Raw genomic sequence first — 22,288 nt, 5'->3', positions numbered from 1 at the left:
CAAGGTAGACTGATCCTGACAGAGGTGGGGAGGGGGTGGTCTCTGCAGCAGAGTAGCTCCTTTGCGACAAAAGCCCCTGGGATCGGGGCTCTTCTGCCACGTGGGGATCCCGCCGCAGGTGGCTCCGAGTTCCTCCTCCCATGCTCCCAGGGGAGCTGGGCCCCTTGTGTGCACTTCCCAGAGGCCTGTTCCTCCCTGCAGGTCTGGAGAAAGAGAGCCCCCCCAGGAAGAAGGCAGGCCTGGCTTCCTTCCGGTTGGGCCTGAAGAGCAGGGACCGAGGTGGGTGCGCTGCCCAGGGGCCGAGGGGACCCAACTGTGGGGGAAGGGAGCCCCTCCCTGGTGCCCAGACCGGCAGAGGGGGCAAGCTTACATCCACAGGGGTTGGAGCCCAGATTGGTGGGGGGGCAGTCCTGGAGACCTTCCTCAGGAGGTGCTAGTGCCGAAGATGAGCTGAGCGGGCATGGGCTTCCCCAGCATCCTCCTCTCGGGGGTCCAGGCTGTGTTCTTGGGTTGGGGGTCACCTTTGAAAGCTTGCCGCCCCCCCTTCCCATGCCCTAGCGCCATCATTTCTAAGGGAGCTCTCGGATGAAACGGTGGTCCTGGGCCAGTCCGTGACTCTTGCCTGCCAAGTGTCGGCCCAGCCAGCTGCACAGGCCACCTGGACCAAAGGTCAGGAGGAGTCCTGGGGCTGGGGGGCGGGAAGGCAGGGGGTGCCCCTTGCGGGCATTGCTGTCATTGTATGGAGGGAAACGGGCCCCAAGAGGGTGGGCGTCTCAAGGCTGGGTGCCTATTGGAGCCGTCCCCAGGCCTGCTCTGTCCTGCTGCAGACGGAGCTCCCCTGGAGGGCACCAGCCGCCTCCTCATCTCCTCCACGCTCAAGAACTTCCAGCTTCTGACCATCCTGGTGGTGACTGCTGAGGACCTGGGGGTTTACACGTGCAGCGTGAGCAACCCTCTGGGCACAGTGGCCACCACGGCTGTCCTCCGGAAGGCAGGTGAGTGGACTGCGCCAGGCCCCCCTGGGTGGGACGGGGCGGGGACTGACTCTAATGGGGCCTGGAGACCACCTGTCACGTGGTGAGTTGGTTTGTGCTGGTGCCCTTCACCGAGGGATGGGATGCTTACCACCTGGTCACCCACGGCGGGGCCGCAGAAGGCCTGAGTCGGCTCTGCAGACTGGGGCCCCCCCAGAGGGGAAGCAGAGGACGCAAAACAGGGGCTGTGGGACTAGCTTGATTCCCACCAGTGGCCACCACCAAGTGTCCAGGCTGCCGGAGGAAGCTGAGTAGCCAGGACAGGCCCCTCTGATGGGAGCCCGCGGCTGGCACAGGGCGGTCAGGGAGGGCCACTCCGCGGCAGGTTGCTGATGTACACTGGTGGGAGGGGAGCCTGGCAGAGCAGACCCCTCCCAAGGCCCCCACCAGAAGAGGCACCCGGCCCCTCTACCAGTCGGCGCTGGAAGGGGACCCTGACTGAACGGGTCCAGGGGATGGTGGGCTCAGGGACCTGGCAGCAGGTGCAGGAGGGTGAGGCCGGGCTGGCTGGGGCTCTGTGCTGCATTGGAAGCCGCGGGGAGCCCCCCTCAGGCTGCTGACTGTGGGCCCCACAGAGCGCCCCTGCTCTTCCCCACGCCCCGACCTCGGGGAGGTGTATGCTGATGGGGTGCTGCTGGTCTGGAAGCCTGTGGAGTCCTATGGCCCTGTGACGTACATCGTACAAAGCAGCCTGGAAGGTAGGAGCCCTCCCGATGGCCTCCCCTCTTGGGCAGCCCTGGCGTCCGCACAGGAGGACCGCAGGGCAGTGCCCCTGGGTGGCTTCGGGAAGAACCCAGCCACCTCGGGGTCTCTCCGCCCCTGACCTGGGCCGTCCCTCACCCACTTGCGTGTGGCCCAGGTGGCAGCTGGAACACGCTGGCCTCGGACATCTTTGACTGCTGCTACCTCACCAGCAAGCTTTCCAGGGGCGGGGTGTACACGTTCCGGACGGCCTGCGTGAGCAAGGCGGGCATGGGTCCCTACAGCAGCCCCTCAGAGGAGGTCCTCCTGGGAGGGCCCAGCCACCTGGGTGAGCCGCTCTGGGAGGCCTGGGTGGGGGGTGGCCGGGTGCCCTGCCACTGCACTCAGCCACGCGCACTCACTGGGGTGGTTTGTTCTAACTGGTAGGCCCCTGCCCCCAAATGGCCCAAGGGAGGAGACATCAGAGTGTGGGGGTTCACAGAAGCCCTCCGGCTAGGGCGCCTGGGAAGGGGTGTGGGAGACAAAGTCCGGGGGAACTGGGGCTGTAGGGGTGCCTCCCAGTCACTGGCTCCTTCCCCCACAGCCTCCGAGGAAGAGAGCCGCACCCCGCGGCCAGCCCAGCCCCTCCCCAGCGCGCAGACCTTCGCCTTCCAGGCGCAGATTCGAAGGTGCCACAGCCCATCGCCTCACTGGCTCTGCCTGCTCCACCCCCCGCCCCCCCTCACTTCTCACATCCACACAAGTTTGGTGCAGAGCATCCGCGCCCCTCCCCCGAGGCTCGGGTCACCTCCCGCCGAGCTTGCTTTTTCTGACACTGGGAAGGAGGCCGCGGGGGGCCCTCACAAGGCTGGCCGGTGCCGCTTCTCCCAGGGGCCGCTTCAGCGTGGTGCGGCAGTGCCGGGAGAAGGCCAGCGGACGCGCGTTGGCCGCGAAGATCGTCCCCTATCGCCCCGAGGACAAGGCTGCCGTGCTGCGCGAATACGAAGCCCTCAAGAGCCTGCGCCACCCACACCTGGCCCAGCTACAGGCCGCCTACCTCAGCCCCCGGCACCTGGTCCTCATCTTGGAGCTGTGCTCGGGACCCGAGCTGCTCCCCTGCCTGGCGGAGAGGTGAGGCCCGGCCTGGATGCGGGGCCGCGGGCGGGACGGTACACACGCCGGGGCGAGGGGCGGCGCAAGGTGCGGACCGGCTCACACCTCCCCGCCCACCTCCCGGCCCCGCCTCCGCCGGTCAGCCCGAGCCGGGGAGCTCAGCAGAGCCGGGAGGCGCCTCTCCCAGGCCCACAGAAAGGGCTGATGTCCCCGCTGATGCCCCCTCTGCCGTGGACGGAGCCGAGCCCCCCTTCCCGTGCGCCCCCAGGGCCTCCTACTCGGAGTCGGAGGTGAAGGACTACCTGTGGCAGATGTTGAGCGCCGCCCAGTACCTGCACGCCCAGCGCATTCTGCATCTGGACCTCAGGTCCGAGAACATGATCGTCACCGAGTACAACTTACTCAAGGTCGTCGACCTGGGCAACGCCCAGAGCCTCGCCCAGGAGAGGGTCCTGCCCTCCGAGAGGTTCAAGGACTACGTGGAGACCATGGGTGCGCAGGGAGCGGATGCCAATCTGACCTGGGGCGGGGGGCGGGGGGGTAGAAGGGTGGGCCAGCAGGAAGCCCCGCCCCCGTCCTGCCTCCCTCCCCATTGCTCTGCACCCACCCAGTCTCTCGCCTGGGCGCTCCCCTGTGTCCTCCCCCAGCTCCCGAGCTCCTGGAGGGCCAGGGTGCCGTCCCGCAGACCGACATCTGGGCCATAGGCGTGACAGCCTTCATCATGTGAGTCCCCCAAGCGCAGGGGCGGGAGGCTGGGGATCCATCCAGGGTGCCCCCGGAGGCCCCGTGTGTCCTCCATCCGAGGGTGACCTCAGATCCCTGTGCCTCCCATCCATCGAGGGGGAGCCCAGAGCCCCCGGTGCCCGCGCACATCCACCCGAGGGTGACCTGAGTCCCCTGACCCCCACGCGCGCAGGCTGAGCGCGGAGTACCCCGTGAGCAGTGAAGGGACACGCGAGCTGCAGAAAAGCCTGCGCAAGGGGCTAGTCCGTCTGAGTCGCTGCTACGCGGGGCTGTCCGGCGGCGCCGTGGCTTTTCTCCGGAGCACTTTGTACGCTCACCCATGGTAAGGCGGTCCCGCCGCATCCATCACCGGGCCGGCCGGGTCCAACCCCCTCCACCAACCCCGCATGGCCCACTTCCCTCCCGCCTCCCTCCCCCACCCGGCCCCAGTGAGAGCTCAGCTGACAGCTTTGCCCTCTCTCCAGGGGCCGGCCGTGCGCGTCCAGCTGCCTGCAGTGCCCGTGGCTAACGGAGGAGGGCCCTGCTGGTTCCCAGCCAGCGGCCGTGACCTTCCCCACAGCGCGACTGCGCGCCTTCGTGCGCGAGCGAGAGAAGAGGCGGGCGCTGCTGTACAAGAAACACAACTTGGCCCAGGTGCGCTGAGCACTTGGCCTGGCAGAGAGGATGTGTGTGGGGGGGAGGGTCGCCCTGCTGGGCTTCACCCCCTACTCTCCCCTTAGGACTTGCTGTGTATGCACAGACACGCCAATAAAAAGCAGAAACGGACGAGGTGTCATCTGTTTCTGTTTTGTTTGGGGAAGGAGATGAGGGTCCTGACACCTCACCTGGGGTTTGGGGGTGGGGGACCAGGCAGCAGAACTGCCCTTCCCTGTGGAATGGCTGCTAGTGAGGCCTCCCGGTTCGCGGAGTGGAGGAGCCAGAGCGGCCAGGGCAGCCTCACCTGGGGTGACCAGCTCATCCAGCTTACGGTCCTGCACAACTGGGACAGTTGGTCCCCAGCCTTGCCCCACCAGCTGGCCTCCAAGGCACCACTCCTGGGGCTCCTGGATGCTTGGAGGTGCACAGATTGAAAACCATCAGCCTGGGTCCCATGGTCACCTCCCTGGCCTGGTGTGGCCTCCAGGACTGGCCATAGCAGCCCCTTCTCAGTCGGAGGCAGAAAGGAGCCTGGCGAGTGACCAGCCAGGCCACCGGGAGGGAGGCAGGGGTGGACTCCTGTATGCAAAGGCCGTAGGAGAATGCAGAAGGATCCTGAACCCCTCTGAACCCCACCTACATCCAGCAACCCCCCCCCCCCGCCTGCCAGGACTCCCTCCTGGGACACGTCCACTGTGCCCAGGGACTATCTCTGAGCCCTCTGCTGAGAGTCCCTGCACAGTCCTGTAGCTCTGATGATGCTTGTTCACACATGGTGAACACGCCTCTGGTCTTAGCCCTCAAGGTTTGCATCTGAGCCCACTCCTTCCTCTCCATCCCATGCTCCCCAGCCCCAGGTGGCCATGTCCACATCAAGCCTGGCTCTGTGCATGGGGACCCAGGTGAGACTCTGAGCAACTTGTCTTCCAAGGCTGCATTTCTTTGGTAACCTCTGTGCTGGGTGCTGGGATGACATGTCCTGTCTCAGCCTGTTTAGATCGTATTTTGCAGAGTCAGCCCAGCTTCTGCTCGCGTGTGCTGAGAGACATTCACTAGGGCTGCATGCAGGGAGACAGTGTCTCTTCCAGGAGCTCAGCTTGCCCCGGTCCTTGCTGCTGGCTGGCCGGGTTTCCCAAGCACAGCGATCCTTGGGAGTTCTGCCTCTCGGGCTCCGTGCCTTCTCACAGACCCGTTTTGGACTCGCCCTTCCGAATGTCATGTGGTATGATCCATGGCCCTTTTCCCAGACTGAACCCTGCCGGATGAACTCACTCAGTCCCGAAGTCCCCGCATCTATCAGTTATGAGTATTTTATTGGTGGGTTATTTCTAAAGATCAAATCTAATGTTTTTAGATTTGTTTTTAACAGCTCTGTTGTATTTTATTATATGGTAACTTTTTCAATTAAGTTTTTTCTTTTGAGATCATTTGTTGAATCACAATGCAGTTGAAAGAAATACTATAGAAAGAGCCCAGTCACTGTTTACCCAATTTCCCCCAATGGTCGTATCTCACAAAACGATAATGTAATAACAACCAGGATATTGACATTGATATAGGGCTACAACACATTTCCGTCACGGGGATCCCTCATGTAACCGCCCCCCTTTTCTTTATGGCCAGCATCACTTCCTTCCCATCTTAACACTCTTCAACCATGGCAACCAACAGTCTGTCTTATATTTGTTACTTTTGTGATTTTAAGAATGTAGTCACTTGTATGTAACCTTTTAAGATTGTTTTTTTCCCTCTGGTAATTCATGAATAGAGTTGTAATGTCAGTAGTTTGTTACTTTTTACTGGTGAGTAATATTCCATGCATAGGAGCACCACAATCCATATAGCCGTCCACCCACTGAAGGCCATTTAGACCCTTCCCAGTTTGGGGCTATTTCATATAAAGCTGCTACAAACATTCATGTACAGATTTCTGTGTGATCATAGTCTTCATTATTCTGGGATAAATGCCCAGGAGTGCCAATGGTTTCATTTGCCATCTGTATATCTTCTTCGGTGGAATATCTGCCCATGTCTTTTGCCCATTTTCTGATAGGACTGTTTATTTTTGAATTTTGAGGGTTCTGTACGTGTTCTGGAGACGAGTCCTTTGTCGAATATGTGGTTTACAAATATTTTCTCCCACTTGGCAGCTTAACTTTTAAGCATCCTCTCGCCAAAGCCTTTCAGAGAGCAAGTTCTAAATTTTTAGAACATTGTAAATGGTACTACAACACATAAGACATACAATATATCATTTTAAGTGTACAGTGCAGTATTGTTAGTTACATGCATATCTTTGTGCAAGCATTAATGTTAACCATCTGTACAAATCCTTTCATCTTGCAGAACGGAAACTCTGTGCCCATTAAAAAAACAACTCGCGAGCGCCTGGGTGGCTCAGTTGGTTAAGCGACTGCCTTCGGCTCAGGTCATGATCCTGGAGTCCCGGGATCAAGTCCCGCATCGGGCTCCCTGCTCAGCGAGGAGCCTGCTTCTCCCTCTGACCCTCCCCCTCTCAAGCTCTCTCTCTCTCTCATTCTCTCTCTCAAATAAATAAATAAAACCTTAAAAAAAAAAAAAACTCGCTATCTTCTCTTCTCCCAGCTCCTGGAAACCACCATTCTACTTTCTGTTTCTATGAATTTGACTGTTCTAGATGCCCTCATATAAATGGAATCATACTGTAGTTGCCTTTTTTTGTCACTGGCTTGCTTCACTCCCAGAACGTCTTCAAAGCTCATCCATGTTGTAGCGTGTGTGAGAACCTCCTTCATTTGAAGTCACGGCTTCTTTGAGTATTCTATTCTCTCTTTCCAGGACTCTAATGATGTTAATGTCACATCTTGTGTAATAGTCCCCCTCCACAGGTCCCCATTCACATTTTTTCACTCTATTCTCTCTATGTTTTTACAGATGGGGTAAGTTCTATTGTCCTATCTTCACGTTCACTGATTCTTTTCTCCGTCCCCTCCATTCTGCAGTTGAGCTTTTATTCTTGGTTATTGTATTGTTCAGTCCTAAAATTTCCATTTGGTTATTCTTTATATCTCGGCTCTTTTGCTAGGACTTTCGATTGCTTTGCGGGAGCATTCTACTTATTTGTCTCACATGTTTTTATAATTTTTGTTGGAGCACTGAAGCATTTTTATCATAGCTTTAAAACATTTATCAGATAATTTCAACAACTTTGTCATCTCAGTATTGGTGCCTATTGCTTTTTTTTCCCCACTGACATTACTGGGATGTTCCTGGTCTTGGTTATGACAAGTGACTTTTTACTCAAATGTGGACATTTCCATAACATTTTATGAGACTCTGGTTCTTATTTAAGGTTTCCGTTTTAAATGGCTGTGATATAAAAAGAAATATATTTGGTTTTTTTCCCAGGTTTCTGGCACAGAACTCCTACAATTTCCAGGCTCTTTGGGAAGTGATGAAAATGTTTTTGGTTACTCCTGAAGAGTTCCTTTAAAGTACACCTTAGTTTATGCTAATGAGGTGACTTAGGATGGGACCCATGGGTAGCCTCAGGATGACCAGGAAGACCAAGTGCCTAGAGAGTTGGAACTTCCATCTCTACCCCTGACCTCCAGGGAGGAGAGGGGGTTGGAGATTGAGCTCTATAAAAACTCTTTTTTAAAACTCATTTAAAAACTCTTTATTTATTTGAGAGAGAGAGAGCGCTGGGGGAGGGGCAGATGGAGAGGAGAGAGAGAATCCCAAGCAGACTCATGCTGAACATGGAGCCCAATGTGGGGCTTGATCTCACAACCCTGAGATCATGACCTGAGCTGAAATCAAGAGTCGGACGCTCAACTGACTGAGCCACCCAGGGGCCCCTCTATAAATCTCTTGAACAATGATATTCAAAGAGCTTCTGGATTGGTGAATACATCAACTTGCTGGAAGGGTGGTGCTCCCAGAGAGGGCATTAAAACCCCATCCCCTTCCTATACCTTTCCCTGTGCACCTCTTCCACCTGGCTATTCCTGAGTTGCATCCTTTATAGAAAATTGGTAAACCTAAGTGGTTCCTGAATGCTGTGAGCCATTCTAGCAAATCGTCAAACCTGGGGAGGGAATTGGGGAACCTCTGATGTATAGTTGGTTGGTTAGAAGTACAGGCGGCCTAGGACTTGCACCTGGCATTGTAAGTGGGAACAGTCATGGGGGTTGAGCCCTTATCCTGTGGAATCTGGGGTTAATTCCAGGTAGTTAGGGTCAAAACCAAATTGAATTGCTGGACAGCTAGCTGGTGTCCAGAGCACAGGAGAATTGGTTGTTGGTGATGGAAAGCAGCCCAGACTGGCTGTCTCCAACACTTCTCTGGCAGGGAAAGGACCACTGCCACCTTGTTAGTGCCTGGTGGAGGGAGGAGTTTGGGTTCCCCTGACATTGCAGGGTAGGGGTCCCAGTTACTGCTGAGCAGAGGAGGGCATTCCAGCGGCCCTCTGGTCTCATTCCGACACTCAGGTATTGCACAGCAGGGCTGAAAGGCCAGCTCCCCATGTGGTCTTCTGTGATACCCTCCCAGCAAGGGTGGGTTTGGGGCAGCTCATTGCAGCCTGGCCAGGGCCAAAGTCTGGGATATTCAAGGGTTCTGTGCTGGGCGTGGGGCCTGCTTCAGATTCTCTTCCTCTCCCTCTGCGACTGGACCAGCTAGGCAGTCCTATCTTATTAATTTAATTTTGCATTTTTAAAAAAATTTTATTTATTTATTTATTTATTTATTTATTATTTGACAGAGAGAGACACAGCGAGAGAGGGAACACAAGCAGGGGGAGTGGGAAAGGGAGAAGCAGGCTTCCCACGGAGCAGGGAGCCCGATGCGGGGCTCGATCCCAGGATCCTGGGATCATGACCGGAGCCGAAGGCAGACGCTTAACGACTGAGCCACCCAGGCACCCCATTAATTTTGCATTTTAAGAATATTGACAGAAAGGTAGAAATGTTCCAGTATTCCTCCTGTATTCCTTTCTCCTAGTTCTTGGTTCTTGCCTATGTTTTGTTTCATGTTCCCTAGCTTACATGTTTGCTACTATCTTGGTTATCTGGGAAAAAACAATACGACCCTATTCATCTTAAAAGCATTTTGTGAAAACTCTTACTTTCCTATTTCTCTGGGTAGGTGTCTTGGTTACTCAGGCTGCCGTAACAAAATACCACAGATGGGTGGCTTAAACAATGAAATTTTTCCCCCCAAGTTCTGGAGGCTGGAAGTCAGAGATTAGGGTGCCAGGATGGTTGGGTTCTGGTGAGATCTCGTTCTCGTGCTCGCAGATGGCCACCTTCCTGTTGATCCACACATGGTGGAGACAGATGAGAGCTCTGGTCTTTCCCTCCTCCCATGTGGACATTAATCCCATGGGGGGCCCCATGACCTCATGTCAGCCAAGTCACCTCCCACAGGCCGCCTTCTATCACAGTGGGGTCAGGGTTTCACCCTATGCATCTGGAGGGTGGAACGCACATATTCAGTCCAGGGCAGCAGAATTCATCACGTTACCTGTGTGGGTTGCAGTCTGTGTCTTGGGGATCCCTCTGCATGCCCACCTCACTGCAGGGGCTGCTCGGAAGCACACGGGCCAACCACCTGCCTCAGCCTGGATCCGGGAAAAGCTGTCCCGAAGCCAGTCTTCCTGGCTGTTCTTTTTTGTTTTTCCTGATTGGTTCTTTCCACAGAGAAAAATAATTTTTTAAGATTTTATTTATTTATTTATTTGAGAGTGGAGACAGCATGAGTGGGAGAGAGCAGGGAGCCCGATGTGGGGCTCAATCCCAGGACGCTGGGATCATGACCTGAGCCGAAGGCAGACGCTTCACCGACTGAGCCACCCAGGTTCCTCCAGAGAGAAATTTATTTTTCTTATACCTAAATCATTATTTCCCCCTCATTTATATACTTTGCCTTTTCATGCCATGAGCTGATAATGCATTTTTGTCATGCCCTGGACTTCAGCTGTGCCTGAATTCTAGATAGGCAGATCTCCAGATACTCATTTTTATTTTATTAAAAATAAGAAAACAGGCCCCAAAAAGAATGCCTTATGTTAAGCCCCATGTCACCAAACCCAGACATGTTAATGACAATGTCGGCTCTTCCAAAAATGGAATCTTAAGCTAATCGGTCAGGAATCACCTGCTCAGCACTGGTGAGCAAATCTGCCTGATAGACCCCCGCATCCCCTCCCTAAAGGAAAGTAACCTTGCAATAACCAACGCCTTTTTGCCCGTATGACTCCCTTCTGCCTATAAAACTCCTTCATTTTATACAGTTCTTTGTCATGACTTTCAATCTGCTGGATTGAGTGCTGCCTGATCCATGAATCAATTTTTGGCCCAAATACACTCTAAAAATTTTTAATCTGCCTCAGTTTATCAATCAACAGTTTGATCAACAAATATATATATTTGTATATGTATTTGTTGATTGGCTTACAAAATATATTGATTAATACATATTCAAATGTATATCTGTGTCAATTTATACTTTATCTGTATTGAATCATCTATCCACAGTATCTATACTGTATCAGTCTGTGTCTATATGTATCTACCTACATGTATATTGATGTTAATTCTGTATCAGTATGTGTATAAACGCAGGCCTGGTCCTGCCTGCAACCGGCCCTATCCTGAAGTTATTTAGGCGCTGCCCTGGGTCACCTCATCAGGATCATGCAGACAATATATGTAGTTATGTATAATGTATGTATCGCCTGAAACAAAATATCGGGCCTACAACGCTAAGAACTATTCCAGGCGATGGAGACAGCGATGAGAAAACCTACCCCAAACCCGACCTCATAGTGATTGTGTTCCCTTCTTATTGCACATTTGGCTTGATCTCCTGTCATTGCAAGGTTCAGAGCTTGGGTAGGACCAGGCTGAGACTTGGCCAGACTGCAGAGGTGGGTGCGGGAGGACGTTCTGGTTTATCCTGGGCCCGAACGGTAGTGCTGGGCTGTGAACCAGCCGTCACCCTGAAATTGAAGGGAGAAGCGAGGCGGGTGAGGAGGCCGAGGGCCTGCCCAGCGGTGAGGGCTCTGTGCTCCCTGGGATGCCACCCTGGGTCATGCATGGCAAACGCAGCTGATCTCTGTCCCCAGTTCCTGGCACAGTTCATACTTGAAATTCGCCAAGTGATAGGAGCCTCCTGTGGGATGCTAATGAGGTGACCCCTGGTGGCCCCACATGCTTCGGATGGGGACTGTTTCTCTAAAATGACCAGGGACCAGGTGTGGTGGTGAGAGGGTTGGAACTCTGAGCCCTGGCCCCTAACCTCCTGGGAGGCAAGGGGGTTGGAGACAAAGTTTAATCACATCAATCACTGTGTAATGTACCAGTGTAATGAAGCCCCAGTAAAAGTGCCAGACCCCAGGGCTGAGGGAGCTTGTAGGGAGGATACCCTGGTTCCAGGTGAGGGCACAGAGGCTCTGTGCCCCCTCTAGCCTTGCTCTGGGCATCTCTCCCATTGGCTGTTCCTTCGTGATGAAACCCTTAAGTATGGTGTTTGCCTGAGTTCTGTGAATCATTGCAGCAAATCACTGAGCCTGAGGCGTTCGTGAGAGCCCCCCAGCTTACAGCCAGTTGGTCAGGAGTGCAGGTGGCCCCTGGGACTTGCTGCTGGCCTCTGAAGGGGGGGTGGTCTCGTGGAGCCCTTAACATGTGGAGTCTGCGTGAAATCCAGGGTGGCCTGTGGGGTGCCGGCCAGTGTCGGAGTTGGTGTGGGGATAACTCTCACCCGGAGCCCATGCTTGGGGAGGCAGAAGGCTGAGCCCCTGCTCCCCCATACACCCCAGCGATCTTGTGAGCATACTTCCCTGTACTGGGGGCTGGTTATTTGGTGGAGCCCTGGGTGAAGCCGTTGCCCCACGGGCCTTTTGAAGCCCATGGTGAGGGATGACAGAGCTGTGGTTTTGCCTCCACCGTGGCCTGCAGACCCCTCCTGATGATGTGTTAGCCGTGCCTCTCACAGCCCCAGCACCGGCTCCTGGCTCAAGCGGTCTGAAGTAATGCCCGGGGTACTGGTGGTCATGTCACTTGAGTGCCAAGTGGAGGGATGGAGTGGAGCAGAAGCTGAGGGAACACGGAGCCTCCCCGGCGTCTGCACCTGAGGGCTCTCTGAGACTGCGGCGTTCGATGCAGAGAGGATGGGCCAGGTCTGGATTCCTGTGTCCGGGCACACACTGGTAAGAGCCAATAACAGCCGGGCACCAATTCACTGAAATGATGATAAATGATAGCAAATCACACCGAAGATAGTGGGTAACACCTTCACAGCCTTGGACAATTAGGTGTCACGGTGAACAAAGTACTCATGCAAATGTGACACATTACGACCTAGCACAGAGAAGGCAGGAAATTATGGAAATCAAAGAAAAAACTGATGTGCTGGTGATCCTAGTAGGAGATTTTAATACAAACAGCCAGTAACTGGGAAGTTTTAGAATACATCCTCAATAATTTATGCATTAAATAGGAAAACCAAAATGATAGTTAATTTTAAAGAGGCATCTTGGGCGCCTGGGTGGCTCAGTCAGTGAAGCATCTACCTTCGGCTCAGGTCGTGATCTCAGTGTTCTGGGATCAAGCCCCGCATCGGGCTCCTTGTTCAGTGGGGAGCCTGCTTCTCCCTGTGCTGTTCCCCCCTGCTTGTGCTCTCTCTCTGTGTCAAATAAATAAATAAATAAATAAAATCTTAAAAAAATAAAGAGGCATCTTGAGGAGAAGGCATGGAGGCTGGCAGCAAAAGATGTTCTTTTCTTCCCCAACCCTAGAACTGCTGGGTGAACATTGCAGAAAATTATTCATTCTGGTTATATTCCTTGCTAACACAGGCATGGAATTCCTGCAGAACATAGAACACCAAATACAGATTTAAGTGTTCATTTGCCCACATTATACAAACTATTGTTACCTCATGGTACCTTGGAAACAATTAGTGTTCAGAATACAGACCCTTGGGGTTTCTCCCAAGACTGTGGATGCTCGTCCCTTGGACTTGACTGACAGATACAATAGCTCACTAGTTAGATGGTAGAATAATAATATAGATCAACTCTTAGACCAGATAGCTAGATTGGTAAATACATATAGATTAGAACCATGAGAGACTATGGACTCTGAGAAACAATCTGAGGGTTTTAGAGGGGAAGGGGGTGGGGGGATGGGTTCGCCCAGTTATGGGTATTAAAGAGGGCACATACTGCATGGAGCACTAGGTGTTATATGAAAACAATGAATCGTGGATCACTACATCAAAAACTAATGATGTATGGTGACTAACATATCATAATAAAATGAACTCAAAATGGATCAAAGACCTAAATATGAGATGTAAAACCATAAAAATCCTAGAAGAAAACACAAGCAGTAACTTCTTTGACATAAGGCATGGAAACATTTCTCTAGATATATCTCCTAAGGCAAGAGAAACAAAAGCAAAAATAAACTATTAGGACTATACCAAAATAAAAAGCTATTGCACAATGAAGGAAACCATCAACACTATGAAAATGCAACCTAGTAAGGGTATTTACAAATGACATATCCAATAAGGGATTAATATCCAAAATATATAAAGAACTTATAAAACTCAACACCAAAAAAACAAAGAGTCCATTTAAAAATGGGCAGAGGACCTGGGTAGACACTTTCCCAAAGAAGACATCCTGATGGCTAACAGACACATGAAAAGATGCTCAACATCACTTATCATCAGGGAAATACAAATCAAAAGTACAATGAGCACATGTCAGAATGGGGGAATTGGGGCACCTGGGAGGCTCAATTGGTTAAGCATCTGCCTTCGGCTCAGGTCATGATCCCAGGGTCCTGGGATGGAGCCCCACATCAGGCTCCCTTCTCCTTCTCTCTCTGCCTTTCTGCTTGCTTATGCTCTCTTGCTATAATAAATAAATAAATAAATAAATAAATAAATAAATAAATAATAAATAGTGGAATTAAGAACACAAGAAATAAGTCTTGATGAGGCTATGGGAAAAAGGAACCCTCTCACACTGTTGGTGGGAATGCAAATTGGCGTAGCCACTGTGGAAAACAGTATGGAAGTTTCTCAGAAAGTTAAGAATACAATTACTACATAATCCAGTACATCGATTACTGGGTATTTACCCAAAGAAAACAAAAACACTGATCCAAAAGGATCAATGGTGTTCAACCATTGATGAGTGGGTAAAGAAGATGTGGTCCATACATATAATGGGATATTACTCAGCCTTAAAAAAGAATGAAATCTTGCCATTTGTGATAACATGAATGGACCTAAATGGTATTATGCTAAGTGAAATAAGTCAGTCAGAGAAAGACAAATATCATGATTTCATTCATATTTGGAATTTAAAAAACAAATCAAATGAACAAAAGAAAGAAGAAACAAACAAAAACAACTCTTAAGTATAGAAAACAAACTGGTGGTTGCCAGAGGGGAAGTGGGTGGGTGGATAGGTGAAAAGGGGATTTAGAAGTACAAACTTGCAGTTACAAAATAAAAAGTCATGGAGATGAAAAGTATAACTGTAAGATTGTAATTACATTGTTTGGTGATAAATGGTGACTACACTTATTGTGATGAGCACTGGGTGATGTATAGAATTGTCGAATCTCTATATTGTATACCTGAAACTACTATAACCCTGTATGTCAATTACACTTCAATAAAAAAATAAAAGAAAAAATACCTGACTAAATATAAGCAAATAGAATCCTATAATATATAAGAAGGATAATCCATGATGATAAAATAAGACTTAACCTAGGAACACTAAGTTGGTTTAACATTCAAAAATTGATCCATGTAAGATAGTGACATTTGTAAAATGGCACATTAGGAATCTCCATTCTTATTCTCCATTAGAAAAGTAAAAAACAAAACAAAAACAGAGACTGGCTAAAATAACCTTATACAAGCTCTGGAAAACAATCAAAGGTCTGCAACAACCAAGCTAATGCCCGATCATGAAAAGGCCACCTTCCAAATGGAATGAAAGTTCATGGTGTTTTTGTTTGCATAACCCACTACTTCTCCAGCATGGCACAATCATGGTCTGAAGCACCAAGGAGTTTAGTTCCCAGTTCCCTCCCTTGAACCAGGTGGAGCAGAGTTGACCTTATATGCAATGGTCTTACCTGTCTGGTGGATGCCTGAAAGACTGACTGATCTCCATCTTGCCTACCTTGGATCTCAAATGGAGAAAAGGGGCAGCCATTGATCATGAAAGCTACAGGAAGACACCGACTTACAGAGATTTGTGGCAAGAAATTACAGGTGGAGACATACAAGAGTCAGAATCTAAGATCCCAAGGAGAAGCTAGAGTGAGACTCTTTGAGAAATTAAGACATTCAAAAGCAGTATGTGTACAAAAGAACTGAAAAAGCCAGTGAATTCCAGGCAAGATGTATCAGTAAATTTCCAAGAAGACCTTAAGTTTTCACTTTGATCTGATCTCTAGGCTTGAAGCATGTTCAACTAATCAGTAGAGAACTGCCCCAGCACAGAGCCAACATGAAAAGACATGAAGAAGTGGCTGTCTTTTCAAATGCCCACTTTTCTACAAAAACAAAAATCACAAGGCATACAAAGAAAGAAGAAAAAAATGGGCCATTCAATGGTACAGAATAAATTTCCAGAAACTATCCCTGAGGAAGCAAAGATATTAGACTTGTTAGATAAAAACTTTAAAACAACTGCTTTAAGTATAACCAAAGAGCTAAAGGAAAACAAAGGCAAAGAACTAAAAGAATTCAGGAAAAAAATATATGAGCAGAATAAGAATATTCAACAAAGAGATAGAAATTGTATTAAAAAAACTGAATAGAACTTCTGAGCTGAAAATACAGGAAATATATTGAAAAAATTTCATTTCTATTTTATTATTTTATTTTTTTAGATTTTATTTTTAAGTAATCTCTACACCCAATGTGGGGCTTGAACTCACAACCCAGAGATCAAGAGTTGTACACTCTACTGACTGAGCCAGCCAGGTTTCCTGAAAAAGGAGAATTTAGACAGTAGATTTGTGCAAGCAGAATACAGAGACAGTGAATTTGAAGAAATTATCTAGCCTGTGGAGCAGAAAGAAATCAAATGAAGAAAAGTGAACAGAGTCTAAGATTTTGTGGCACAACATCAAAGGTACCAACACACGCATTATGGGAATCCCAGAAGGGGAATAGAGACAGAAAGGTCAGAGAGATTATCTGAAGAAATAACAGCTAAATACACCTCAATTTAATAAAATACAGAAATCTAAAAATCCAAGGTCAATGAACTCCTAATAGGATAAACTAAGAGACCCACCTGAAGCACATTATAATCAAACTGTTGAAAGAGAAAGGCAAAACAAACAAACAAACAAAAAAAAAAACAGCAAGAGAGAAAGAACTCATCACATCCAAGGAATTCTAAATAAGATCATAAGTAAATTTCTCAATAGAAACCAGAAGGCAGTATTGAAAAGTGTAAAAGAAAAGAAAACTGTCAACCAAGAATTCTGTAGCTGGCAAAACTGTCCTTCAGAAATCAGGGAGAGGGGCCCCTGGGTGGCTAGGTCAGTCAAGCATTGACCCTTGATTTTGGCTCAGGTCATGATCTCAGGATCACGAGATCGAGTCTCACATCGGGCTCCTTGCTGGGCATGGAACCTGCTTAGGATTCTCTCTCTCCTCTCCCTCTGCTTCTCCCACCTCTTTAAAAAAAAATGAGGGAGCAATTAAGACATTTCCATACACACAAAAGATGAGAGAGTCTATTTTTAAAAGTCTTTTAAAAATTAAATTACAATTAACATGCAGTGTTACATTAGTTTCAGGTGTAAAGCTCAGAGAGCTTATTACCAATAGACCTGGTCTACAAAAAAAATGCTGGTGGGAGTCCTTGAGGTTGCAATGAAAGGAATTAGACAGTAACTCAAACCCATATGAAGACGTCAAGACCTACGCAGTATCAGCTTGATCCCTGGAGGGACTAGAGTATGGAGGTCCACCATGCAGACCATCAGCCAAGGCTGTGTGACCACAGCTGGCTGGCAACACTCCATGCTTGTTGCCACGTATGGTTGCTGGAGCAGTGGGCGCCACCCACAACTCCACCAGGAGAGGACAACTGGAACCTCACTCTTGGTGTATTCTGGATCCTGCCTCATGTGCCTCTTTCTTTGGGACGATTTTCACCTGTGTCTTTTTTCCATAATAAACCATAACCCTCTGAGTTCTGAGAGTACTTGTAGGAAATCACTGAGCCTGACGGTGGTCTTGAGCACTCCCAAAGAGCACTTGCCACGACTATTCTTGAACTCAAAACTCCTGGCTAACTACCAACTCAACCTTTCTGCTTGGAGGTCTCGAAGACTCCCTCACACTCAGCATCAAACAAAACTCAAAAATGCAGGCTCTACCTGATACACCCAATCCTCCCCAAACCCCATCCAGGGCTCTATCATATCTCAGATGTTCAAGCTGGAAACCCAGGCACCAGTCTTCCTCTGCTCTTTCTCTCCCAGTAGCCAATCCTGCCCTCCACTCTGTCCTTCATGTCCTGAGTCTGTGAGAGCTTCCCTCCCCTACCCCATCTGCATGGCCATTGCCTCAATTCAAGCCAACATCTCTTGTCTCTCTGGCAAGTGTCCTATCTACTGCCTCCCCATCCAACTAGCTTTCTAACCTGCTGTCCATGCCACTGTGACCTTTCAAAACACAAATTTCATCCTGTCCCTCCAGTAGCTTCCCAGTGCTTGCAGAAAAAGGCCAATCTTACTTATCTTCACCTTCAAACCGCTCGGCCCCCTCCCTAGCCCTCCCCATGCTCCAGCAGGTTCTCTGTAAGGTGCAGCCGGACAGCTACGTCCCCTTCTCAGAACCTTATCTCCGTTCATAGCTCCACTTCCTCTTCTAAGTCCATCTGGCCAGCCTCCTTTCTGCTCTAGGGCAGTGTCCATTCTGGTATCTCAGGACACAGCAGACACTCACCTACATATGTGTGGAACAAACACTCTGGGTTGTTCTGTGTTATTCTAGAATAGTTATCCTAGGTTATTCTGGTTATTCTTTATATTTTTTTTTTAAAGATTTTTTATTTATTTATTTGAGAGAGAGAGAATGAGAGAGAGCACATGAGAGGGGGAAGGGTCAGAGGGAGAAGCAGACTCCCTGCTGAGCAGGGAGCCCGATGCGGGACTCGATCCAGGGACTCCAGGATCATGACCTGAGCCGAAGGCAGTCGCTTAACCAACTGAGCCACCCAGGCACCCCTGGTTATTCTTTATATTGCAATGAGCACTCCCATTGCTCATATTCCTCAGAGGGGGGTGTTTCTCCCCTCCTCTCCAGTCTGCCTTCTGGATTGCTATAAAACATACACTGGATTTGGTTTAAATCACTTGTTATGAAGATGTGATCTAATAATCACCTAAATATATAACTCTAATGTTCTATCTGGTGTAAATATGCCTGTCCTTCCATTGCCTAATGGAAGACTCCATTTTATCAATCATTTCTCCAGGAGACACATTCCAGCTCCATGAGGACAGAGGGTCTAAGTTCACTTCTGTGTCCCCAGCCCCAGAAGCAATGCCCAGTAGATAGAGGTACTATTATGGACTGAATGTTTGTGCTCCCACAAAAATTTATATGTTGAAGCCCTAACCCCCAATGTGATGGTGTTAGGAGGTGGGGCCACTCAGAGGTAATTACGTTTAGATGAGGTCATGAGTGTAAAACCTCCATCATGGAATTAGTATCCTTATAAGAAGGGGAAGAGCCCAGAACTGTCTCTTTCCATCATGTGAGGACACAGTAAGAAAGTGGCTGTCTGCAAGCCAGAAAGAGGTTCTTGCCAGGACCAAAAATATGAGAAAAATAAATGTCTGTTGTGTGAGCCCCCCAGTCTATAGTATTTTGTCATGGTGGCCCAAGCAGGCTAAAACCCTGAATATTTGCTGGTTGGATAAATGAATGAATGTTATTTTTGGACAATCACACTTTAGACTTAAAACCAAGGATTTTAAAGGCGTTTACTGGACCAGATTATTAAGGATAACATTTTATCTATTCGTAAACATTTTTTGAAGTTTTTAAAAAAATTTAATTAATCTCTACACCCAACGTGGGGCTTGAACTTATGACCCCGAGATCAAGAGTTGCATGCTCCACTGGTTGAGCCAGCCAGGCACCTCTAATGATAGCATTTTAAAAAATGAAATAATGTATAAATGAGATACATAGTGTCCTTACTGTAGATCTTGAGCTATTGGCTGTCCTTAGAGTTATATAATTAGAGAATCTCAAATAATATTAATTTAAAAGTTAAAAACCTGATTGTCTCATTGTACTTTTGTTACAACTACTTAATTCTTAATCCAGAATGCTTATGCAAAAATATCTTTAAAAATTAGTTTAGAGAATCATACAGAGCCATCTAGAAATAAAAGTTGAGTAAAATTCACTTTATACCAAATGGGACAGGAAATGATGAGAAAGTAACTGTCTCCAATGTTCGTTATTTTTGTCCCATCACGGAAGTTTGGAGTTGGGTTGCAGGTGTCTGAAAGTGTCCACTTTGGGTCTGCTGGGTGCTGGGGGCGTGGCCACTGAGGCAAGGGCGTGGAGGTGATGGTCCCAAGGCACCTCAATCTGTGACACATGATCCCAATGCCTGAATGGATCCCGGGAGGGCTGTGTGTTGGAGGGGAAAAGAGCTCCAGGACCAGTTAGGCTGTGGGACACATATGTCTTCCCTGGTCCATGAAGTCCACCTCCTAACGCTTCTTCTTCCCTGTACAGATAAGAGAGGAGTGGGGAGACTGCCAAACCCCTTAAAAAATGGCTGACTGAAGAGCTCAGCAAACCCTCTTGCCAAAAGGTGACATCAAAACTGGGCAAAGTTGTCAAAACAACTACATAAAGACTGGAAAATGACGGAAAGCATACAGCAAATTGAAAGCATTTACTCAGGAGAGTATTCTGAGCCTTGGCAAGGATGGGGGTGTTTGTGGCATGTCAGCCCGGGGTGGCCCCACTCCCCACCTCCACAGCAGAGCAGCCACATGTGTGAGGCGAACGCTGACAGACCTAAAAGGAGAAATAGACAGTAAATACAATTACAGTAGGAAATTTCAACACCTTACTTTCAGCAATGGACCGAAGAACCAGACAGAACATCCGTAAGGAGACAGAGGACTTGAACAACACTACTGATCAATTGGACCCAACAGTAATATACAGAACACTCCACCCCAAAGCAGCAGAATACACCTTCTTCTCAAGTGCACACAGAACATTCTCCAGGATAGATTCCATGTGTTGGGACACAAAACAAGTCTTAACAAATTTAAAAAAGACTGAGTCATACCAGCTGCCTTTTCTGACCACAATGGAATGAAACTAGAGATCAACAGCAAAAGGAAAACAGGAGGAAAAAAAAAAAACCTGCTAAAAAACATGTTAGCCTGGGTGGCTCAGTCGGTTGGGCATCTGCCTTTGGCTTGGGTCGTGATCCTGGGGTCCTGGGATTGAGCCCTGCATCGGGCTCCCTTCTCCCTCTCCCTCTGCCTGCCACTCTGCCTATCTGTGCTCTCTCTATGTGTCTGTCAAATAAATAAATAAAATCTTTAAAAACAAAAAACCCCTGCATATAGGTGGAAATTAATCACTCTTTTTAAAAGATTTTATTTATTTATTTGAGAGAGAAAGTGAGAGCGAGAGCAAGAGAGAGAGAGAGCACAGAGGGAGAGGGAGAAGCAGACTGCCTGCTGAGCAGAGAGCCCCACGTGGGGTTCAATCCCAGGATTCTGGGATCATGACCTTAGCCAAAAGCAGATGCTTAAGTGACTGAGCCACCCAGGTGCCCCCAAACAAACACTCTTGAACAACAAGTGAACCAAAGAAGAAATCACAAGGGAAATTAGAAACTACATTGTGACAAATGAAAACACAACATGCTGAAACATATGGAATGTGGCAAAAGCAGTGCTAAGAGGGAGGTTTGTAGTGGTAAATACCTACAGTAAAAAAAGAAAGAAAGAAAGAAAGAAAGAAAGAAAGAAAGAAAGAAAGAAAGAAAGAAGAAAGAAAGAGAGGAAAGAAAGAAGAAAGAAAGAGAGGAAAGAAAGAAAGAAGAAAGAAAGAAAGAAAGAGAGGAAAGAAAGAAGAAAAAGAGAGGAAAGAAAGAAGAAAGAAAGAAATAAAGAGAGGAAAGAAAGAAGAAAGAAAGAAAGAGCTCAAATCAATAATCCAACTCTACACCTTAAGGAGCTAGAAAAAGAAGAATGAATTAACTCAAAGTTAACAGAAGGCAGGTCACATTCGAGGAAAAAATAATGAAACAGAATAGAAAACTATAGAAAAATGATTGAAACTAAGAGTTTTTGAAAAGATCAACAAAAATGACAAAGCACTCAGCACAGTGCCTGCTGTATTACCCACATTTTCTTATCTTGTGTAATTTTCATGCCCTGGCACTTATGTCCTCTCTGACTGGGGGAAAGACTATCCCTACCCAGGCTAGCAAAGCCTTAGAGAGAGCAAAGGCTCTTCTTTCATAAGCAAATTATCCAATGCAGAGCCCACCACCAGCCATCTTCGATCCTCACACACCAAGCCAATATTCCCCCTGCCCTGAATCAACGCAGGGCCAGGTACCAGACAACCAGCCCCTGTGCCCCACACCAACCAGAATTTCTCAAACCAGCGAATCTAAGCTGTTCACCCTGTTCTGCCTTGTCTTTCCAGTGGAAACCAGGGTAAACACTCTGGTTCTCACCCTTCACTGCTTTCTGCCTCCTACCCAAACTGCTGCTTCCCCATGTGGTCCTGTGTGGTGTGGCATGCCCCTTTTTCTTGAGAAATATCAGTAATACATTCTTCTTTCCATGTTGTCACCACTGAGTCACTCTCATAAAATAAAATCCCAAGGGTACAAACACTGGTACAACAGAACAGTCCACTAAATAGCAGAAGCATACACACTTCCCGTTAGGTGCACCTGGAATCTTCTCCAGGGTAGACCATGCCCCGGGCTACAAGACAGTAAACAGCATAGAAAATCTATCAGAAGTCAACCA

At 48.7% G+C, this 22,288-nt stretch overlaps 2 protein-coding genes across 2 annotated transcripts in view; both read left to right on the top strand.

The window, feature by feature from the left end:
* OBSCN (obscurin, cytoskeletal calmodulin and titin-interacting RhoGEF) overlaps nucleotides 1-4,337 on the top strand; it is a 28,009-nt gene extending 23,672 nt beyond the window's left edge. Inside the window, exons 26-36 of the mRNA XM_081825632.1 lie at nucleotides 202-279; nucleotides 559-669; nucleotides 828-995; nucleotides 1,610-1,732; nucleotides 1,894-2,064; nucleotides 2,320-2,404; nucleotides 2,607-2,846; nucleotides 3,097-3,320; nucleotides 3,476-3,551; nucleotides 3,745-3,894; nucleotides 4,037-4,337. Coding sequence (XP_081681758.1) covers nucleotides 202-279; nucleotides 559-669; nucleotides 828-995; nucleotides 1,610-1,732; nucleotides 1,894-2,064; nucleotides 2,320-2,404; nucleotides 2,607-2,846; nucleotides 3,097-3,320; nucleotides 3,476-3,551; nucleotides 3,745-3,894; nucleotides 4,037-4,214 — 1,604 coding nt within the window. The 3' untranslated portion in view covers nucleotides 4,215-4,337. The remainder of the gene's footprint in view (nucleotides 1-201; nucleotides 280-558; nucleotides 670-827; nucleotides 996-1,609; nucleotides 1,733-1,893; nucleotides 2,065-2,319; nucleotides 2,405-2,606; nucleotides 2,847-3,096; nucleotides 3,321-3,475; nucleotides 3,552-3,744; nucleotides 3,895-4,036) is intronic.
* A 110-nt stretch (nucleotides 4,338-4,447) lies between these two features.
* The window catches only part of RNF187 (ring finger protein 187), a 21,993-nt gene continuing 4,152 nt past the window's right edge, over nucleotides 4,448-22,288 (top strand). The window contains exon 1 of the mRNA XM_081825631.1: nucleotides 4,448-4,559. Within this exon, the coding sequence (XP_081681757.1) occupies nucleotides 4,448-4,559 (112 nt within the window). The remainder of the gene's footprint in view (nucleotides 4,560-22,288) is intronic.

The sequence above is a fragment of the Leptonychotes weddellii genome, chromosome 7, assembly GCF_054177405.1.
Source record: "Leptonychotes weddellii isolate Sample4059 chromosome 7, ASM5417740v2, whole genome shotgun sequence".
NCBI lineage: Eukaryota > Metazoa > Chordata > Mammalia > Carnivora > Phocidae > Leptonychotes > Leptonychotes weddellii.
Note: the sequence above shows the minus strand (reverse complement) of the source record. Positions and strands in the feature narration are given on the sequence as shown.